This window comes from Etheostoma spectabile, chromosome 13 (assembly GCF_008692095.1).
Source record: "Etheostoma spectabile isolate EspeVRDwgs_2016 chromosome 13, UIUC_Espe_1.0, whole genome shotgun sequence".
In the NCBI taxonomy this organism is placed as follows: domain Eukaryota; kingdom Metazoa; phylum Chordata; class Actinopteri; order Perciformes; family Percidae; genus Etheostoma; species Etheostoma spectabile.
Genome location: NC_045745.1, coordinates 27,840,026 through 27,854,926, shown reverse-complemented (window position 1 = coordinate 27,854,926; position 14,901 = coordinate 27,840,026). Strand labels below are relative to the sequence as shown.

General features: G+C 39.3%; 1 protein-coding gene across 2 annotated transcripts in view; it reads right to left on the bottom strand.

The window, feature by feature from the left end:
• LOC116700253 (androgen receptor) overlaps nt 1-13,326 on the bottom strand; it is a gene marked incomplete at its 5' end in the record, with an annotated part of 20,984 nt that extends 7,658 nt beyond the window's left edge. The window contains 4 exon segments of one of the 2 annotated variants that reach the window (XM_032533290.1): nt 366-644; nt 6,484-6,603; nt 6,789-6,940; nt 11,947-13,326. In XM_032533290.1, coding sequence (XP_032389181.1) covers nt 366-644; nt 6,484-6,603; nt 6,789-6,940; nt 11,947-13,088 — 1,693 coding nt within the window. 2 annotated transcript variants of the gene reach the window in all.
• Between the last annotated feature and the right edge of the window lie 1,575 nt (nt 13,327-14,901).

Genomic DNA, 14,901 nt, shown 5'->3' with positions numbered 1-14,901 from the left:
AGAGAGAGAGAGAGAGAGAGAGAGAGAGAGAAAGGAATGACCTGCAGCAAAGGGGGGCAGGTCAGGGCCCAACCCGGGCCCGCTGCACCAAGGAGCAGACCCCTACACATGGGCGCCCGCTCCACCAACTGAGCTGTCCAGGCCCCCTATTGCATACATTTGTTGAAACAGTTTTTATTGCCTCTTATCTTTGTTTTTGTTTTTATTTTTTTATTTTATTGGTTAATCAATTAACTTGTATCATTTCTGTTTCCTATTTGCATTAGTCTTACTTTCTTATCCCCTGTGGTGTATACTTTTGCCTGGTTGTGCCGCAATATTATCAAAACATTTTCAGATGTTGATAACCTCAACTAGTGTCCTACCTGGCAATCCTTTTGCCCATTTGACCACTTTGACCAGTTGTCTCTCTCCCAGCTCGTTGAGGCTGGTGAGCAGGCTGGCAGCTGAGTCTGGTTGGCCGTAGTCGTGCCCTGCATTCACCACCTCAGGTTCAATGGACTCCAGGATGTTGAGGAAGACCAGCTGGGAGTTGAAGTTCAGGCCTGATTTAGGAGAGAAATTCTGGATGACCTCTGAAGGGTCCTGAAGAGGATGATCCTCTTCGGGGTTTTTCTGTTGTCCAATCTTCTTTAGTTTACGTGCTACAATCAAAAGCAAGAAATTAAGAACCAGTTCATGTATTATTTTTTGTTATGCTATTTTGTCACACAACCAGTTAACAAGCAAGCCTAGTCTTCAATCTCCAATCCACTAGCCTTGTATGGAACTTGCAAATCATTCTAAACAGCCTATCTGATTAATTTTGAATCCAGCTGTCCTTGCTCTAAAGACTTGTCTCTGGAGCCATGGTGCATATTCTGCTTTTGATTTAAAAATCTTCCTATTACAGCCAAATGTGGTGTGCACAATGACCAGCCAATGCTCCAGTGATGATACCACAGGGTTTCCCTTTCAAAACATTTTTACAATCATAGATACTAGTACGAATACTGTATTTGTCAGCCCTCAGGTCTGTGTATATTAGGTAATATCAATTTTACCCAACAATACTCAGACTGATCTACTAATACTGTCAAAGATAGTGAATCATATTCCATTTGAAAGAAAACAGATGAGCCTCATCTGATGGAAAGGCCTGTGGTCATGATGAATGAGAGCTTGCCGGGAATGTAGATGTATAAATTATGTTGTTTTTATTTTTATGGTGTACATTTGTATTTTCTTACGCACTCCAAAGCATGTAAGGATTAAGAGACGACAAAAGGCCCAAAACAAAAAATACTGTGTTTTAAAAAACAACTCCCGCTCTGTCTTGAGCAATGACGAAGCAGCAATTTTGTTTCCCACAAATGCTGAAACTATTGAGGCAGCTGCTCCATATGACAACCTGCACTTACAAACTAAATTGGAGCCAGCCAGGTCTTTGATTTGAGAGTAGACTGCCTTGTACCGTAAGCAGTGATACAACCAGAAAAAAAGTAATTATATTCTGTTAAACAGCTGCCAAACACAGTTGGTTCTTTAACTATCAGGATTAAGCCCACCAACCATTCACTGCACTCAATATCTGACTTTTTTATTTCCACAAGTTATAGAGACAGTTAAGCTTCAGCTCAGCCTGTAATTTCAGAATGACAGCTGTGCTGGAGAGTGAGTGACAGTCAAACATAAATGGTGACTATGTGCTCTTTGCAGTGAAGAACATTTCTGTTGTTTCAAATCAAACTGTCTTTGCTTTAAGAGGTTAAAAACAAAATCTTAGAGAATCAATATCTGAGAATGAGGCAACATATTTCTTTCCTCAATTTTATCAATTTTGACTGATCATAAAAAGTAACGGTTAATTGTAATGTGATTGCCTCTTGCAACTTCTGTGTAGAGAACGTCTCATTAAAACGGCAGCCTGGCTTTTTCAATTCAGTCGGATAAATATTGAATTGCCAGTTATAGCTACGACTTAAGTCAAAAACATCAGGGTTGAAAGACAATTGTAGATTAGAAAAGAAAATAATTGGCAAGTCTCACATTTTCATGTCTGATCCTACGACAAACATTTCAAATAAAAATGGTTAATTAAAAATTCCCCCAGGATTATCAAATGTGACACAGGCAGGCATCTTATCTTTGCAGAGTACCGTGTAAATAGGTTGGGTTGAGCTAACCTTAACATCCCAGTGCTTGAGTTGAAGCCAATAGAAACAGGAGGTTGACATCCAAATATTGGATTTAAGCACAGCCTTTGTTTCCCTCACAGATTACATTGAGAGGAAAAATGAATTAGTGGAGATGTGGTCACCTAACTGCATAAAGAGTCAGTACACGTTGGCTGACCAGCACTGAGCTGTGGCATCAGAATCATAGATTTTTTTCCAGCTAAAACTGACCTCCAGTGAATAAGCTGCAGACGTATCCATTTCAAGCCCATTTTCACTCAAATTGCACATGTAAAATTTATTGCACATTTTCTCCTCAATATACTCACATTTTTGTTCCCGTTCCCTCTGTGTCATTACTCGTCTCATCCCCATTATAATCACCATCTTTATCCTAACTATCTTTTTAGGTTGCCAGGTGTGACTTGATTGCATAAAAAACACGAAGGTCAGTTTCACACTTTTTTCTACCTCTTGAAATGCCTTTTTGCAATGTGTGCCTTTGCAGATCCCACTTTACTCTCCCTTTGGTGTCCAGGTTGTAGATGTCATTACATCGTTAGCTCAACAATGTAAGTTGTGTTTCTGGAAGGGAATGAGGGAGCTTTGTGTCAGAGAGTCTGACTCTAAGAAGAGAGAGAAGTGAGAGGTCTGATAAAAAAAAAAAAAAAACTTCCACAAAGTCTTGTGTCACTTTCTTCTTCATAAACTATTTCCTTCTTCTTCTTCATGTCATGACCAGTAGGCAATTTCTTCTGTATTTGTATCAGTACAGAAAATCTGTGTTTATTTAGCTATATAGTTTAGAGGTTATAGTTGTGTAGTGTCCTTGGGTTTCATGAAATGTGTGAAAACCACGTTGCAACACTACATTGGTTGCTACAACAATCTCTTAATGCTTTGGCTTGTGACACAGTAACAGTGATACCCGGTTTATTTCACTATACATCTAAAATAGGTTAAGTTACTGTATGCAACACTTAAAATGCAACAATGCATCTGTAACTTATTCTCTCATTGTAAACAAATGATTTTCTGTATGAGCAAAATATTCATCAAGACTGTAAGCCCTCCCGGTAACGCTGACTCAGTAATATACAGTAGGCAATAAAGCTCTGTACAGCAGGTGCGGTAAAAACAATGCTGCTTTTGTCCAAAGCGTACTGAAAGTTACATATAGCTACTTTAAGGTAAACATGCAAAGAAACACAAATATAAAACATTAGGCTATGTATCACTATTAAAGAAATAATTTATTGATATAAAAATCCAATCTGTGTATATGGCACTGAACACTTCCTCAATGCCAAGAGGCCATTAGTGTGTAATGTAGATACACACAAACACTAAATTATCCATACAAAACTAAAACTAAGATAACATGAATGCACACACAAAACATTAACTGAGCATTATAAAAACACACTTTATTATATATTTCTCTTTCTCTTCTACTGCATCTTTGATGGGAGTCGCACATGCACAGTACCTACTGTAGGTAAGGACTAATAGCCAGTCAGAAGCAGGGCGTAGGGAGGGCCCCAACAAGATTGCTAGTGTGATCCAAAACAAACCGGCTTCAGCCTTTAACCAAGGCTTCGGCTCAGCAACACATGTTTGAACCCAAGTCTGATCCTGAAACACTGGCAGAACAACCAGAAACAGCTTGGCCACCTAGACTGGAGCAAGACCTTTCAGAGTGCTACGTTATTTAAATGTTAAGAAAATAGTCTTTCATACGTAACGTTTTAATTCCGCACTGTCTCCTGGACATGGGGATACAATTATCTGAACTCTTCGGGCCTCTGCTCTAACTAGCTTGGTTTGAGGGCGTGCCAAACTAGCGGCTAGGCGAGCAATAACGTCTGTTTGTGAACATTGTTTTCTGTTGGAGATGGAAACTCCCTTTTGGGTGGACTTTTTGACTTTGTAAACCTACAACATGCACAGCAAATGACATATAACACAATAAAGGAAAGGGAAAAAGCCAACAAGCATCCTTAACATCCTTAGTTATCTCTAATATGATCTGTGCGCTGCACACTTAAACTGATTATTACAAACAGTGAATGTGATTTAGTAATGAATATAGTTTTTAACAAAACAAGAAAGAACATGTGGTGACCACAAAAAAGTTTAAAATCACTTCAAACTTAATCTATCACAGGCCAGAATATTGACTTGAAACCATAAATTGTAGTTTTGTCTGAGAAATGCAAAATCACTTGTTAGATTACTCCAGTGACTTAAGAAATGCCAGAGCCATTATCTCTGATCTCTCTCTCATGCTTATAGGGCTTTGTTCTGCTTAACACCAAACAGAACGATTAACTAGGAACAAGATTTTACATGTTAACATTTTACACTAACATCACACTAAATGATTATTAATAGCATGTTATTCCACCAAAGCCAAAACGATTATTCTATTAATTCATTTCCTTAATTGACAGTAAATTAATTGGCTATGTTTTGATGACTGGTTAATTGTTTTCGTTATTTCTGAAGAAAATATACCACAGATTGTCTGGGTCCGGCTTCTCAAATGTAAGGATTTGCAGCTGTTTTCTGTTTTCTACTATTGCAAATTCATTCTCTATGTTTTGATCAATTTGAATTGATTAATCAAGAAAATAATCATTAGATTAATCAACATCCCAAATAATGGTCTGCAGCCCTGGCCTGTATTACACAATTATTACCTTGTTATTATTGGCATTTCCCTTTCCCTTTTTGCTTTGCAATAAATTCTCCTAATAGTGCAGTAAACTATAATTATATGGTATATGGTATTATATTACCAATACTTTCTCAGTACAGGTCTCATAGCATTACCCCAATATTACCACTGAGATGTGACACATAGGGCTGCCCCAGAGCTGCGTAGAGTGAGAGTTCAGTGACTCGCAAGGATCTTAATACTGAGTCAATACTCTTTTGCACTTAAAGCAGGTAAACGTTTCTTCAAGAACAACTAACTGGGTAAATAAAAAATTAAATAGAATAAGGAATATATTTAAACTGACGCCTGATGCCAGGACAGTCCTACTTCGCTGCACTGCCCTTTTTCCATTAAGAAGTTGGAGGAGAATGCCAGCTTGTGTAAATCATTAACTAACTTTCACTCGCTGGTGGTGAAACAGAAGCTGGAAAATGAGACAGCTATCATGGTTTGGCAACAATAGCCTTCCTGCTCAGCTTCTATTTGTGGATATAATTAATAACTCTGCAAACTCAATGAACACAAGATTCAGAGGTTTCACTGCTAATCTTTAGACCCAAACTACGAGGTGTGAAATAAATAACAGAATGATGTGACACAAAGTTTATAATTTAATTGATATGACTTCAATTTAATTTTTGAGATTTTCCAACAAAGCAAAAAAAGAAATCAAATAAGTCAAACTAGTAACCACAGTTTCTTTCAGTATTTATCACTCAGATATTTTCCTTTAAGTATTTTGAGTAAAAGCCCTCTGGGATAATGAGACCAAATGTCTAATTTTTCTGCCTCCACTTCTACAAATGATTGTCATTTTCCTATGAAATTCTGCCAGTGAATTACATATCCAGGATGAGAACATAAGTAAAAGGAGGCTCTTTTTAACCACAGCTAGAAAAAGGTGTGCTTTTATACTTACAATCGCAGCATTAGATCACATTTTCCCTCCATGGGTTTGTCAGTGACTGGTGGCAAAATTACCAGCATGTCTGCTGCTTTAATTCACATGTCTCATGTCAGCTTTGTGCTTCCTGCACAATTTTCACCGTTAACAGAATGAGAAAATGGAAGAGAGTGAAAATTGAACACAGGACTAAAATTAGTCCACTACATGTCAATCTTTACAGCCTTATATGACGAACAGGTCTGGTTGACAGTAAGGAGAAGTGAATGGAATAGGTCTAAATTGCATGGCAGCTCAGTCAGGGGCTTGATTATCAGTAACATCCCCTATTGTGATGATGCTGCAATTGAGGAGAGTCAGCTAAGATGTGCAGTGCAGAGAGACTAAAGTACTTGGTCTTGGGGAAACCATGAATAGTTTCACTTTTATGGCTTCACTTTCTCTGTAGTGTGCTTTGTTCATACTGTATGTTGTGCACAGTGTTTATTATAGTCCATATTGCACACATGTATGTATTTTTAATGCACATTGCTACTGCACACATTCTATCTAATGTGAAATGCAACTGATGATAACAGGTAACACTAACAAAATAATCAGTGGTTAGTAACGCCATAACAAACCAATAAAACCCAAAAAATACAAAAAACAATAATGTTGGTTTTTTTTAAAGCAGATTTCAGTATTTTAATCCATCCTACCTCCGAGAGTCATTCCAGCTTCGAAACACTTCTTCAACCGACAAGATGGACAGTTCTTTCTTCTTAGCTTATCAATGGTGCAGTCGTTTTTGCTCGCACACAGGTATTTCTGTTTGCCTACTTGGACACAGAAACCAGAGGTTACTTGTAGACAAACATCTGTTGAATGATTGAAACTATTAAACGCTGGATGTACAGTACATTATCTGTGAATGTGATTCCAGCTGAGAGAAAAGGCAACAGGTTTAGCTTTTGAGTGCTAGCATCAATGTAGAAAAACTCAAGTGACCCCCTTTAACTTCTACCTTCTGCAGCTCTTTTGAAGAAAACCTTGCAGCTGCCACAGGTGAGCGCACCGTAATGGCAGCCAGATGCCTCGTCTGAACAGATCAGGCACATTCTCTGCGGTGGAAAGAAGAACTCCATGGGAAACATGTGCTCTCTGCCAACCTCGAACCTGCAGATGAACACGAAACAGGACTTCTATAAACCATGAAGGGCTACAGTAAAACACACTCGATGATTAGAAACAAATTAATAATAATAATAAAATGTTACGGATCCTCTGTTGATGACTGACATTTGATTGTTGGTTACTGGTATTACATATGTATAATACATTTTCATCATTATTTATTTTCATTAGAAGCCATTGTTGAAGATCCCCACTGGGTCGCTTTACAGTAATTCCCTACCCCCGCCAAGAAGGTTAACAGGATTACGGAAAAACTACCAGCCCGATTTTTATGGAACTTAGTGGTAAGGTGTAGCATGGGCCAGGAAGAAGCCCCTTACATTTTGGAGCAGGTCAGAATCACGGGGCAGATACACCTGTCACTTTCGCTAACATTGCAAGATCACGATAAAGCCTTGGCCAAGGTCCGTGGTCTCAGAGTTCCCTCCTTGTTATTCATTGTTTAGGTATTTCAATTGTTTGTATTCTGGCTTTATTATCTTGTGAAACTAATATATCCTATTTTAGTATAAATAAAGCCTAAACCTGGGCTCAAATACCACAGTATGTCCAAACAGTTATTGCTTTTTACTTGTTAAATACTGTGCAAACTGTGACCCCAGAGCAGTTACTGTTCACTCCCCTTAACCGTGCTATGGCCTCTTAAGTGTGCGATTTAAGGAGGACGGGACGAAACGTGTGGGAAAGATTTCCGCGCCATCCACACAGCCAAGACGGGGGGGGGGGGGTTCAAGCTTCAGCCTTGAACACAAAGAGATTGGAAAAGCTTCAGACATAACGTTGCCTCAGTGACGTGCAACTTAGATATCAAGGTTTGCTGTAAAAGAGACAAGGGTGAAGCTGAACTGTGTCCTGGCTGATTTTGGGTCACATCAGGGGAATTAGAAGACAAATGGGGACACTGGTGTTACATGGAAATGATTTTTACTGTATGTTCTAAATATATAGATTTCTCATTCTCTGTCTGGGGTTAAAGGTTTCTTTGACATACTGTCTTGAATACTGATTATTCTTTATAAATGATCAGATTTGACTATACTTCTATTGTAGATTGGCTTTAATATTTCTGTTATATATTATTATCAAATTCATGTGTAGCCACACCCTTGGAATGTATATATTTTAAGAATACAAATTATTGTATAACAAAATATAAAGACATTCGATGCACACACAAAAAAATTAAATAATGTGCAAAAACACATATTCACTGACCCATACAGATGAATGTTTTCTATTACATTATACTAGTACCAAACCATTTTGTGTGAAACATCTCAAAAATGTCTTTAATTACGTAAACAGTCTTTTCATATTTTAATGGTTTTCAACTGTAAATGTCAGTGAAATCGAATTGAAGCCATTGCCCGTGAACAATGCTATTTGATTATTGCAGCAGAGTAGTACGAGTATTCGTACCTCTGTGGGTTCTACTATATTTATGCAACAGCAATAGTTTTCTATAATAAACTCTAGAATGGAAAACTTTGTTCTAAGTGTTTTAGGTTGTAGAACCAGGGTCGCAGGACTGCAATAAAATAAAACCTGTCAATAAAAATAAAAATAAAACAAAACAATAAAATAGGATAAAATACCCAACAGTATTCGATTAAAAAAAGCTAATTCCATGATTGTTAAGCAGATAAATCTCAAGGTGCTGTTTGAAATACCTGCTTTCTTGCACAGATTTGCTTCAGCTTGTTTCATTTTTATTTGTTTGCCTCATTTCACTCTGCATTATTTGCTAAAACTAATATGCATTAATGAAGATTTTGAAGTCGAAGTAAGCTTGTGCGGTTGGAAACTGTGTATCAGAGTTTATCCGTGGGCTACCATCTGTTATTACTCATTTGTGAAGTAACGGCATGCAGTTGCTTCTTAGTCAGAGGGCCGGGTGATCAATCAAATACTGCAAATGCACCAATATTATCACTACCTAGCAAGCTTTCTTTAATGAATTCCTGTACTCTGCATTCCTCTCGCTGAAATTTGAGCTCACTGTTGAGCTTATGTGCTCTACTCCTAGTCCAGACGATATAATTCACTTCACTCCACCAACAGTTGAGTCCAAATCGGAGGCATACAGGGTCCACTTCTCACTCTGCTCTATGTTAAATGCTTAAATTCTGGTTGGTTAAAGATAAATTCATCACTGTCTGTGTCTGACAATTATAATTAGAAACTTTTGACCAGTGTGGCCACACTGTCAGCTAGAGACCCAGTATTCAAACCAAACTACACATAACTGCCACGCTATGTACGCCCAACCAGCTGTGCCCGAATGCAAAGGTTAAAGAAGAATTCAGATCTTTCACTTACAGTACAAGTGGAAGCAGCAAATACTCCACTTCAAGTGAAGGTCCTGTATTCAAAACCTTACTCCAGCAATAGTGCAAAAGTATTATCAGCAAAATGAACTTGAAACTTGAATATATGAATTAACATTACTGCTGCATTAATGCGTTTGTTGCATTTTACTGCTCTAAATGGTTATGGTTGTGCTCATTTTAACTCCTTTATGTTCTGTTGGGCAGTTTAATCTACAGCAATGCATCCTATTCAATAAAATTATCACATATGCAACACATCCTCATACCTAAACAACATTATAGGTCGTTGACTTTATCAATTTGTAAATGGACTGTATTTATATAGCCCTTTTGACGACTACTCAAAGCGCCTTTACATAGTACAGGAACCATTCACCGTTCACACACTGTTGGCCAAGGCTGCCGTACAAGGGGCAGCCTGCTCATCACATAAACACTCACACACATTCACACACCGATGGCGCAGCATTTGGTGTCTTGCCCAAGGACACTTCGACATGGGACTGCAGGGTCAGGGATTAAACCCCCAACCTTCCTATTAGTAGGCAACCGTTGTAATACCTGAGCTACAGCTGCCTCAATTTCTCCGATTTCAATCCAGTAAAGCTGCCTCTTGAAACAAGTCACAGGACTTGAGGTGTTAAGCAGCAGCAAACCTGTACCTCTCAGCGCTCCCGTGTCTTTATGCTTCTACGCTTGGTGACATCCTGCTCGCCAAGTCTAAACTGAATAAGCCATAATCTGAGACAGAGGTCTGGCTCGGGACATCTGTCAATGATCAATCGGCTCTCTCTCGTTCCCATTGCAATCCTTATTTTTCCCTATTGCAATCCAAATATTCAATAAAGGCAAATGACCATAAAAATATCAGTAGAATGCCCATTCTTCCATTAGGCAAAGCATGTTCAGGGCTTTATGTCTTATTGATTGAAAACAGAAAAACTTAGATCACAGTGTTTCTTTGTGTCCTCACATTAAGTACACCACTGATTACTGTTTCATCTACATTCCGTGCTTAGATGTTTCTTATTTAGCAACATAAACAACCCATACGGTTGCTTGGTTTAGAGGATGATGGCACTTATGTTATGTGCTCATATAGCCACCAATTGGTGTCATCGTTCTCAAATGAGGCAAACAAACAGAAGCAAATCTATGCGAGGAATCATGTATTTCAAGCAGTTCCTTTATATTTATCTGGTCAACAATCATTATCAATGATTCACCGGCCCAGTGAAATTACAGACTGTTGGAGAAAAGCATGACGCCTTGGGCTGGGGTACACATGGTACATTGTGACCGTCAGTCAACACTCTGTGGCCTTTGTATTCCTGGAGGCAACACTCAGATTTGGACAACCGTGCAAATAATTTATAACATTACGACACTAACAAAGCATGTGAAAAGCTTTGGATACATTTGTAAAATTGCACGCGTCTGAAACCGATTTTTTTTTTTTAAACCACTTGCTTCCCCTTCGAAACCAATTGCAATCAAACATTATTTTCTGTAATTCTTTGTGTATTCTGTAAAGTCAAATCTGACTTATTTATGAAAATAATCCAACAAATTCAGTGAGAATATTATCCTACAAGAAAACTCGATTTATGCTTGCAAGCAAAGCCGTATATCAGCAGACAAAAAACACAGTTCAGTGATATGCATATTTTCACTGGATGCATTGTGAAATAGTTGTATTAAAGAATAGAATTACACTTTCTTCATCCATGTTCATATGGATGTTATGTTATGAGCAGGCGCTGCAGACCCTGAAAACTATGTTTCTTTATGTTTTGATGAAAAAGCACACAAGGATGAAATAATAATAAATTGCTTTTCAACAGAACTTTGTGAATTTTGATGTTTAACAAATCTTACAGCTAGTATTACTTTATCCATTTTATTTACAGTGTTACCTTTCACAAAGCGTGGCTTTATAATGGGGAATTACTCAAAATAAAGGAACATGTAAGTTGAAAATTTATTTTAACAAGGGCTCTTTCCACTCTTATATAATCAGAAGGAACTTTGTTTTTAAATATTTAAAATCGTTAAAATGTCAAGAATGTGAACCAGCCAAATATATTCCTACAAAGTTTACAAAGCATTTATTAAAAGTAGCCTAATAATGTCGTCAAATACACTTGTGTCATGCAGTAGAAGATTTTGTTTGGTCTGTTCAGTTTAACATTTGGTTTTTAACTGAAGAAAAAAAACAAGTGTAGAATAAATGTACTCCTTGTCATTAAAAAAAAAAAAACACAGCAATACCTCACATAAATGTCTTTAAAAAAACTTTTTTTAAAGCAGAGTGAGAGTCTAAATCTATCCAGATCTATGATGACATTTAGGTTATATTGTGAGAAAGTGTTGCATTTTGTTGCCATTGAAATGTTATCTATACTGTATCTCCACTTAAAAAAACCTCTTCATATGACAGACTCTTGACACTCATGTCGGGGTCAGAACAAAGTTAGACTGTGGTCAAGTTGGAGATGGTTGGCACTAAATAAGGGGCAGAGTGTAAATGCGTTCTAGCAGTTAGAACAAACTCACCCTTCTCTGCTCTCTAAACATTAGGCTATTTCAGCTTCTTTATCACATACTACACTCTTCTTAAATATTATTATTATTATTATTTGTATTATTATTGCTCACCTGGTGTCATTGCAGGCGCCATCTAGCCATTCGCCAACTTCAGTCTTCACGTAGTTGGGGTTGGGATAAGGCGGCCTCAGCATCCCGCCAGGGTACCACTGCTCAGGGCGCATGACGCTCCGCTCATATGGAGTACATATGAACGCGGTGTTGGCACCTGTGCTCTGCGCATCCATGCATTGCCTCGAGCCCCAACACTGAGTGTTGTACTTCTCATTAAAGGTGTAACTACTGCTCCACAATGCCCCTGCAGATTCACCCGTGTCCTCACATTCCACTTTGACGTTGTATTGTTCTGGCTGATAACCCCCGAACTTGTTCTCCATGGCTTCCCCGAAGTCTATCGCTTCATCGGGGGATTTGTAAACTCGGCACGGTCGCTCCGTAGCCGTCTGACCGAAGTGTGCCAAGTTGCCCGGCGCGGATGTGGCATAAGAACAAGAGGCAGCACGCGCTCTGTCCAGATTATCGATCTCTTCTGAATTTGTGTCGTCAGCCTCGCACGCTAGTGTAAAGTTCTGCTCGTCCACAGATGTCCGAGTGGAGGTGAGGTGTTGAAGACGCGCATTAGTCTCTGGACTTTTGAACATTTCCACCAGTTGCGTATGGTCGTGCAGGGAGCGCTCGGGGCACGTGTACTCGGTGACAGCACCCTGAGCTCCGGGACACTTCAGAGGCACGGCTCCGACTCCGAACAAATAGTCTCCTCGCATATGGTCATTTGCGGCACGCGGGGCCAAAGCGGCGTCCATTTCGTTCAGTCCCAGCGACACGGACACAGCTTTGCACAGCTCCCGGGCCGTCTCCGAGATAGTGGCGCAGGCGGAAAAAGAGCGACTGTCGTCCACACGGCAGTCAGCGTTTAACGACTCCTCATGAGGAGCAGCAGCTGTCTGGCAGCAGGGTTTTTCCATGTCACAGGCTAGTGGACTAATGTGTCCGGAGTTGTAAACGTGTGCGTCCAAACTGTCGGCTTCCATCAGCCCACCGACACTTTTTTCTCTGGAGTTTTTAGTAAAATAGACCCGACTTTCTTCAGCTTTTAGCGCCATGCTGGGAGCGCTCACAGCGTCGCCTGTCTTTCTCTTCTCCCCACTTAGCCAAATTTTGCTCCGAGATAACTGTCGGTTAGTTTGGCTCATTTCCCAGAAAGTGTTTACTCGGCCAAGAGACCGAACTTTGCACGACAAAGGTCTCTTCCACCCCCACGTTGGGTAAAAACAGTTTTGGTAAAGGTCCTATGGGAGCTCCAGCAGTCCCTAACTCCTCCTTAACTGAGATCCTCAGAATCAGAGCGATTCGCTCAAGTTAGGTTTGATGGGAAGGGAATTCAGGAGAGGACTTTATAGCCTATCCGTCAAACGCGAGCACTTTTTCCCACTGAAATAAAAGCAGAGCGTTGAATGATTTTACATTTTTTCAAATTTAACATTTTTTGATTTTTTTCACGTTGAATTTTACGTCATGTATGTTTCATACAAAGCAAATGCATCATATGTGTAAGCCTGCTACATGTTTATGGACTCTGCGGTTTCCTCAGGGCACGAGCCTATTTCCCATTCAGATACTCTACTCTTCAGTCCATTCTGTGTTTTCTCCCCAAGTAAAAAATGATTGTTGAAGTTAATCACTTTGCAGAGTATTTTTCCCAGTGCCCCACAGTAGGCAGGCTGCTATAGGCCAGTGGTCGGTTATTCAGATAATACAGATGTTACACCTGCTAACATCTGCAAAGGTCTATCATCACCAGCACAGTCAGACTCCAGAAGGCCTATACTCAGCAAAAAAGGGGAAAATAGCATTTTTTATTTTAGTTGGATTAATCAATATAAGTTGAGATTTCATTTCAAACAGTACTTTCAGTAATGTAGCCTACTGTCGCCCAACATATTTTCTATCTGACACGGATCAGAGATGTTTAAAGGCGCTGACACACCAACCCCATTATCAGCCGTCGGACAGTCTGGCGAGGAGTCTCGAGTCGGTTCTCCAGTCTGTTCAGTGTGTTCCGTGCCGTCGTCAGTCGGAGGAGCCCTCGGCCTTCATTTTTGCCGATTTGATATGTTGAATCGGTGGGTGGGCAATTGGACTCAATGACCAATCTGATTGATTGATAAGTTGGAAATGACGAACGGGATAAGCGTGAGAAATGCCTCTCAAAATCTGACGAAAAATCTTTCAAACTGACCTTTGTCGATCTGAAATTAAGACAGATTTAGCAACTGCATGGCCCATTTCTTGCACAACGTGAAGTCGGCATCGCTTGGGTGTGTTCTGAGGAACTTTTTCGGCCAACTCGGGGAGGCAGTCAGTCTGACGGTCGGCCGTCGGGTTGGTGTGTCGGAAACTTTACATCCATTAAATATTAGGAAAAGCAAAAATGTTACAGTTGTCACCACACATTGAATTTGAGAATCAGTTTTGGGCTACTATGGGAATTCAGGGCTTATTTCCTATCCCCTTAAACTCCCTTTAATGTTTGGCCTTTACTGTGCTGGAAGATGTGTGTGCTTGGGTCCAGTATAACTTTTGAAATAAACACCTTTTGCATATTCAAAGATTCTGACTTTTTAATGACAAAGAGGGAGTAGTTGTAATTTTCAACAAGGTCATTGAACGCTTTGTGGAAAAAAACAAATTAGACTCACATTATTACTCAAAGCAAAAGTATTATTATGTCTTAATCCATGTTTTTTCAAACATATATATACATATATTTGTGTGTGTACATATCCTATATCTATTTATTCATATACTGTATGTCAGAATTTGTTTTAAATTCATTAATTTTTGTCAGCATGTCCTGTTATATTTCATGTTTATACTGTACTATTTCATACATAGCCCACTACAACTACTCATAGACTGCCACATACTTAACTCAAACTAGTCAGCACAGTCATTACTGCAACATGGCTGTGCACACCGTGCGCTCCAATGTTTTGGGATTGACAG